This window comes from Nansenia antarctica, assembly GCF_963989245.1.
Source record: "Nansenia antarctica genome assembly, chromosome: 12".
Classification (NCBI taxonomy): Eukaryota; Metazoa; Chordata; class Actinopteri; order Argentiniformes; family Microstomatidae; genus Nansenia; species Nansenia antarctica.
Genome location: NC_137682.1, coordinates 14403312 through 14411175, shown reverse-complemented (window position 1 = coordinate 14411175; position 7864 = coordinate 14403312). Strand labels below are relative to the sequence as shown.

Sequence of the window (7864 nt, the reverse complement as noted above, 5' to 3'; positions counted from 1 at the left end):
AGAATACCGCACTGAGATGTCGATCTCCTGAAGTCCTTTAACTTAAAAGTGCATATATAGGCTACTATTGCATATGTTATGTCCACATGCAGACAACCATTAGTGTCTACCCTATATCTACAATACTAAAGAGAGAATAGCGTGTTTCTTATAGTATATTTTATTTTATTTTATTTTTATTTTTATTTTTATTTTTATTTTTATTTTTATTTTTATTTTTATGTTTATTTTTATTTATTTTTATTTATTATTATTATTATTAATAATAATATTAATAAGAATACTATTAATAATATTATTAATAATATTAATATAATTCAAACTTCAGCATCTGATTCACAGTTCGGGAGTTGAAAATGTAACCAAAGTGTCATGTCCTTGTTTGTTTATTTTTCTCTTACAGGTCTCTGTTGAGAGTGCGGAGGAGAGGTGGCTGGTTGAAAAGGACAGGGCTGGCACTGCCACAGCTGATGGCAGCGAAGAACTCACTGATCTAAATCTACAGTTGAATCACCTGAGCCATTCATTTAATCCGCTCAAAGAGGAGCCCTTGCATTTCAATCTTCATTCAGAGGTCAATCGCTTCAGTGAGTCGTTTCATTCAACCAAAGAGGAAAATGGAGGGGAGGAGGATTTTGCAGAGGGATACGACCAGATCAGAGTGGTTGAGGTAGATGACACATATCCAGTGAAAGAGGAAGGGGCGGGGGAAGTGTATGAGATAAAGGAGGAGGAGGAAGTGTATGCGATAAAGGAGGAGGAGGAAGTGTATGAGATAAAGGAGGAAGAGGGAGAATATCCACTCCCAGAGGAGAAGTTGGTAAAAGAGTATATGAAAAAGGCAGGGCTGGAGGAGTCTGATAAAGTGGAAGAGGGGGGGATGTATATTATAGAATACTCTAACCCAGAGGAGGAGGAGGAGCAGGGGGGTGGAAAGTTTGCGCTTGAGTTCTCATACAAAGGGGAAGAGGGGGGAGGAGAGTTTGTGATGGAGTACCATAACGAGGAGGAGGAGGAGGAAGAAGAAGATGAAGATGGGGGAGGATTTGACAAGCTTTTATATGATCATCAGTTAGCAGTTATCAAGGAAGAGAAGAAGTTACAAAACAAGAAAATCGAAAAGAGGAGGCTGGATGACCAATCACCAGCTCTCAAAGAAGAGAAGAAGTCACAAAAAAAAAGAGGAGGCTGGATGACCAATCACCAGCTCTCAAGGAAGAGAAGAAGTCACATCGGCGCCGGAGGAGGGTGGATGACCAATCACCAGTCCTCATGGAAGAGGAGAGGATTAAAAAGGAGAGAGAAAAGAGGACGATTGAAGAGATATGGTTAGAGGAGAAAAGGCTGGAAGAGAGGACAAATATGGTGGTAGAGAGCTGGAAAGAAGAGAGACGTATGGCAGAAGAGGAGACATTGGTCAAGCACGGGTCAAATGAGGAGACTGAGAGGAAGAAGAGAGTAGTAGGATACCACTGCCATGTGTGCTCTGAATACTTCAGAAACCGTGGCGATTTCTTGGATCACCAGGAGAGTCACCCGGTGTCTGTCCCCAAGGAACCCATGCCTTATCGGTGCGACATCTGCCCTAACACATACTTCAATACGAAGAAGAAACTGAAGTGCCACCTGCGTGACCACCAGGAGGGTCACAAGGTCAAGCGAACTCTGACCAAGAAAAGTTTCTTCTGCGACATATGCAAGACGGAATGCCGCAGCCAGAAAGTGCTGGATGCCCATGCCTCTAGGCACGCTAACCAGAATGTGGTGTTCCGCTGTGCCTTCTGTCCTGGGGAACAGAATGAGTGGAGTGGTGTACGCACTAAAACTAACGTTCTGAAGCACTATAATAAAGAACACCCTGGAATGATCCCTAGGTGTGATTTGTGTAAACACAATTGCAGAAGCATCCGTAGCTACCTGTTGCATTATGCCAGGCACAGAGCGGTCACGCCTTGGTACTGCAAAGAATGCAAAATCTACAATCATACGGAGAGAGGTCTGCAAGAACACTTGAAAAACGATGGGCTGAGGAGGATGAAGGAGCAGAGGCGTCAGATTTGTGGACAACTTTGCAATCCAGAGGCCAATACCACTCCTCACTGCCAGCAGCCCAAACCCGATGACCCTGCCTCTCCATCAGAAACCCAACTGCAAGACCTCCAAGCCCCTTTGCCAGAAAACTCTGCCTCCTCACTAGAGAGCCCCACTCCTAAACCAGATGATCCTGCCACCAGGATCATTTCTTAATGACTTGTTTCTTCCTCTCCTCTCGAACCTACAGCGCTGCATTACATGAATGTGTGACTATATCACTTTGTATAGATGGGGATTTGTTTGATTACTCATTATTTTACTCCCGCTTTCCTTAAAATCCTCAAGAAGACACTTGCCCTCATGGTTGCCATGTCACCACCTGTCTTTTTTGCAGTAGCAGTGCTGTGCAGATTGTCAGTGGACAATATCTAAGGAACCACATCAGGATGATATTGGATAGGATATAAGTGCTTTACAACGGCCTCTCATTCACCCATTCACACACCAATGGCAGCAAGCTACCATGCAAGGCGCCGGCCCGCTCACTGGGAGCAATTTGGGGTTTAGTCAGTGTCTTGCCCAAGGACACTTCGACATGTGGCCAGCCGGGGCTCGAACCGCCAATTTGCCGACCTTGCGATCACAGCGTTTATGAACCTAATTTTGAGAATGTACAGCATCTACAGATGATATCTCGTAATAGCATATTCCTGCAAAGCCTACCTAAATGTGTGGTTTGATCCTGTGTAAACAAGCTACTGTGTAAATAAATATTGCAGTCTGCATTTATCTGTGATTGTCCCGGCCTTGACTTATTTTAAGTAGATGACAACCATTTAAAATAGATCCCAGCTGTGTCAAGCAGTATGCCTTTGTCACTGTTTTTATTTTGTTGTATGTTAAAAATATGTTTTCACGTGTTTAATGAGCATTAGATGTTGCACGCACTTCATTTCCATCTTTTTAATGATAGACAAAATTATGTTTAAACGTCTTTATCCTTAATTCTATCATTTATCTACCTTATGATTATGGGTCATACACTATTATCAATATAGATATTATGTTGTGTTATTATGTTATACAATTGCTTATGTCGTGTCAATGTTTATTCCGTTTTCTGTTATGGTGCTTTTCCTATGTTGTTAAGTAATAGCCCTTACAGTTCCAAATTTTAGTTTAATTCTGATTCACTGCCTGTTCCGTACAATACTCCTCAGTGTGTGAACTCCAAGCTGCACAGTGCATTATTGTGTACAGAACTCTCTCTGTGCAAAAACTAAAAATCTAAGAAATTAGCCCAGTAAATGGGCTGAAGTGCCCAACAGAATGTTATTTCTTCATACAGTGTAGTTATGCTATGAAGTACAATTGGCATTCCGTTGTAGACTTTTCTCGTTATAGGGTTAGGGTTTTATCGTAGTGTTTTTTCTACTTTATGTACATCTTCTCAATGAATAAAAGCTTCTTCGATGATGTAACACTTGCCTGAAAAGATCAATGAAATGAACAGTCATATATTTAAGGTCCTTTTTTATTATTTCAATACAAATTCCCAGTCTCACACTACTGCGAGTATAAATCAGAGTTGATGTAGCAGCAAGGGGGATGCAATGGACACATGGGCAGATGCTCTCTACTGCACTGAATGAGAAAATAATACAAACACATTGACACAGGTCTTCGCATTCCTTTGCTAAGACATGGTTACTTGAGGCCGCTGAGAAGAATATGAAGCAGAGATTCTATGCACATTTGGGGGAAAAAACTAAGCTGAACAACTGTTGTTGTGTTTGTATGTTCTCTGAGTAATATAGGTATGTCTGTCATATTCAAACACATTCTGATGAGCTGAGAGAGGAACAGGTAGATGGTAACCAGCACACAGGATTTAAACCGTTCCCAGAACGGTTGAAGGTTAGAATTTAGGATAGGCTAATGCGATCTTACATTGGTTGTTAACGGCACACCTCTACCCCAAGAGAGGGGAGAGTAGAGTGATGGACCACATGGATTTAGAAATAGAATGAACAGAAAGGACATGTATTTATTTCAAGACCTGATCGATTAAGTCTGCAATCTGAGCTGATTTAGACAACAGGTTGGCTCTGGTTAGAAGGTGACCCTAGACCAGGATCAGTTTATACTGCCCATTACCTGGTCTTAACCTTTCCCTGGTCTAAACCATAACCTAGTCTGAACCTTTACCTGGTCCTAACCATTATGTGTGGACTTGAGTTCAGTGTCGAGGTCCAACTTCATCCAACTCTCCCAGTGCTTAGCAAAGGACAAGCTACGCTGATACATACTAACTAGGGCCAGATGGAGTCTGCGGTGGCTGGCTTTCTTTAAGCCCCCTATAATGATTAGAAATGGAAAATACCTGTGGATTGAATGCAAATCCAGCCACATACTGCTACCGCTACAAGTCGTTGATTGCTACAGTTTCACTAATCAAACAGGCAGATATTGTGCTGTAAAGGGATTGATCCTTCTTCACAGATTGTGTCTTTGCCAGACAGTGACATACGCTACATTGGATTACCTTTACACACCACTGTAAATCATATTATTCCAGATGTTGAATCTGATTCAGCTTAGTTTAGCAGGAAAGATCATCATGTCACGTCCACATATTTCTACATCCATGGACCTTGGTCCCCCGGTCCACAATCCATGTGTGCTTTAGTACATTGCTCTCTTTAAAAAATGCATTGTCTTTTTATTTTGTACATAAACCTGAGTTGCTCTACTCTATTTACAATTCCCAACTCATACAAAGATCCTCACTGTCACACTCACTCGCACACAGACAACCAGAGGATGTGTCCAGGTAACCACAGACCCAGGAGCAGATCTCCATGTCTGTCTCCGGTGGTTGAGGTGTGGAGGTGGACAGAGCAGACTGTACCCAACCCTGTGGTTCTAGAAACAGCTAGTTGGGACAGCAGTCACCCCTCTGGGCTGTTTCGTAACCATCAAGTTGCTCTGCATCAGCTATTTTGTCGGCCCGGCTTCCACCATATTGTTGTAATTTGTGGGCCAGACGACCGGGACATCCACTGGTTGCTTAGTGACAGTAGATGCAGTTCAAATTGGATTCCTTGAGGGAGTTGACAAACTCAAACACAAGCTGTGAAGGAATGAACTTTTGCATTGGTGGTTGGTTTGGCCACACCCCCACCCTTCTGGCCTCCCAGTGTGTTACTTCACAATCAGCATTAAAGAGGCGGGGGGGGTGTCATCCTACAGGAGATGATTGGACGTCTTTCCCGTCACTCTGACCACTGTGGAAGTCTGATTGGGTGTTGCCCAACAAGGAACAAGCAGGGGTAGTGGAAATTCAGCTTGTCTCCCACTCTTGACATCGCCATTACTGTCCTCGTCTGATGACACAGTCCCTTCAGAGGCTACTTAAGGTTAACATACAGATCTAAAGCTATACAGTACATAATGATAATAATAATATGGATCTTAAATGCATACATTATATTATCATGTATCTCTCAAATGTTCCCAAATCGAGGCTATATATATATATATATACAAAACATTCTTTTTTTCTTCTTCTTCTGACGCATGCTTCTCTCTGGGCATAGAGACAGCACTGATTGTCCGAAGCTGGGACGGAGTCAGGAGAGACGCTACAGGTTACAGCAGACGGTCTTCAACTCCTAGTCCTGGAGAGCTACCATGGTCCTGCAGGCTTTAGTCCCAGGCCAGCACTAACCAATGAACCATTAAGACCTTGATAAGGTGACCAAGATTGTGTTGGAGCTGGACATACACCCTGCACATACTTATGTAGCTCTCTGGGACTAGGCTCAAAGAATACTGGGTTGGTTCATTTAGGTAAGTGTGGGGGACGGGACGGAGGGGTCTCTGTGCTCCTATTTGGCGTCGGGGGGGGGGGTCCCTGGTGCATCAGGGTTCATGTTCAGGGTCACCCCACAGAGGGACCAGGCGGGCCGGGCCACCTGCGTTCCGGCAGGGGTTATTCGAGGTCAGAGTTGGCAAGGGGAGGGGGTTCAAAAGGTCACAATGAGGTCACAGAGCAGTGGAGGTCAATTTCTTCACCCCCCTCCGCTGGGCCAGAGTGGAACAGCCCACAGGGTCCAGGACAGGCGGTACATTCCGGTTTAGGGCGGAATAAGTGGCTGCCATGGCACCCTGCAAGGAGAGAGGGTGGGGTTATGAGGGTTAGTGGCCTAGTGGATAGTGGGTTGGACTGGTGATCAGAGTTCAAAATCTCAAAATCCCTAATCTCAAATGATATGTCGGCTTTGGATAAAAGTGTCTGCTAAACGGATCATTTGATTTGATTTGTGTGTGCATGCGTGTGTGGTCTACCTTGACCAGATGCGGTGCGTCCTGTCTGTTGAGTGTGTATTTGGGGAGTTGGTCTCGGTGTAAGACCCAGGGGTGTCTGAGGACCTGGCCTGCTGTCAGCCTCTGGTGAGGGTCCACATGCAGCATCTTGGACACCAGCTCCTACAGGTCAGGCGTTGCACAGAGGTCAAAGCAAATGTCAAAGGTTAAAACACAGTACGACTCATATCTATTGGTATTCTACATTGGGATGACAGAAACTGTAAATGACATGTTGTAAATGTCTTTATTAGAATAAACCCCTTGAGATCATTTCATTTTAGAGAGGATCCTAACATAGTATCACAATCATAACAGCAGAAATTATGACAAAATTATGACAAAATACAGACAGACAAGAGACAAACAACAACATACATTGCTAATTGAGAACATTGAAAAATTACAACCATAACAAGGCTAATAGAATAAGGGAAGGTGGATCTACATACTATAATAATACATACTACATTCTACAATATACATAATACAGCTGAATATAATATATTGGTGTATATATTTATGTATATATTTATATATATATATATATATATATATATATATAAATGGTGACAACTTCAAAGGTAACAAGAACAGTCAGTCAAAAAGTAAGAAGACAGTGCATGCTTAAAACTACCAAAAGATGTGATGGATCTAATACTAACTGGTAAATTATTCCAATCAGCTGGGGCTTTAAAGTTAAAGGCTCTTTTCTTGTATCCATAGATATCTCTCGTTGTGGAGTGTGTGTCTTTGTTTGTTTGTGTGTGTGTATGTGTGTGTGTGTGTGTGTGTGTACGTGTGTGTGTGTGTATGCATGTGTACCTTAGCTTCAGATGAGACAGAGTTCCAGTATCCTCCAGTCAGAGAAAACTTGCCGCTGCCGATTCGAGCCAGAATCTCTTCCGGGGTGTCCTCTGGCCCGTTGGCAAACGGAGTAAACCTGAAGAGAGAGAGGAAGGGAGGAGAGGGATAGATGGAGTCACGAGTAGAGAGAAGGGAAGAGAAAATGATGCAAGGACGGGTAGAGGGAGAAGGAGAAGAGGGATCGAATGAGGAGAGTACAAAAGAATGAGGATAACGGGAGGTTGAGTAAAATCCTCAAAACCCTAATATAGTAAAGAAGCGCACGCACGCACGCACACACACACACGCACACACACACAGGCATGCACACACACACACACGCGCACACACACACACACACACACACACACACACACACACACACACACACACACACACACACACACACACACCTACCCTGTGAGCATGGTGTAGAGCAGGACGCCCAGGCTCCATATGTCGCAGGCTGCATCATAACCCTGCTTTTTGAGCACCTACAGACAGACAGACACACACACACACACACACACACAGAAAACATAAATCATAAATACACATAGTCATGGGCAGTAGGGAACACAAACAAAGAGCAGAGGTTATGAGAGAGAAAGGGAGC

At 43.5% G+C, this 7864-nt stretch overlaps 1 protein-coding gene across 4 annotated transcripts in view; it reads right to left on the bottom strand.

Annotated features, from left to right (window-relative positions):
* Positions 1-6081: 6081 nt before the first annotated feature.
* The window catches only part of rps6ka3b (ribosomal protein S6 kinase, polypeptide 3b), a gene marked incomplete at both ends in the record, with an annotated part of 34371 nt that continues 32588 nt past the window's right edge, over positions 6082-7864 (bottom strand). For all 4 annotated transcript variants that reach the window (XM_080542690.1, XM_080542691.1, XM_080542692.1 and 1 more), the window contains 4 exons: positions 6082-6204; positions 6385-6525; positions 7228-7345; positions 7666-7742. In XM_080542690.1, coding sequence (XP_080398816.1) covers positions 6082-6204; positions 6385-6525; positions 7228-7345; positions 7666-7742 — 459 coding nt within the window. The remainder of the gene's footprint in view (positions 6205-6384; positions 6526-7227; positions 7346-7665; positions 7743-7864) is intronic.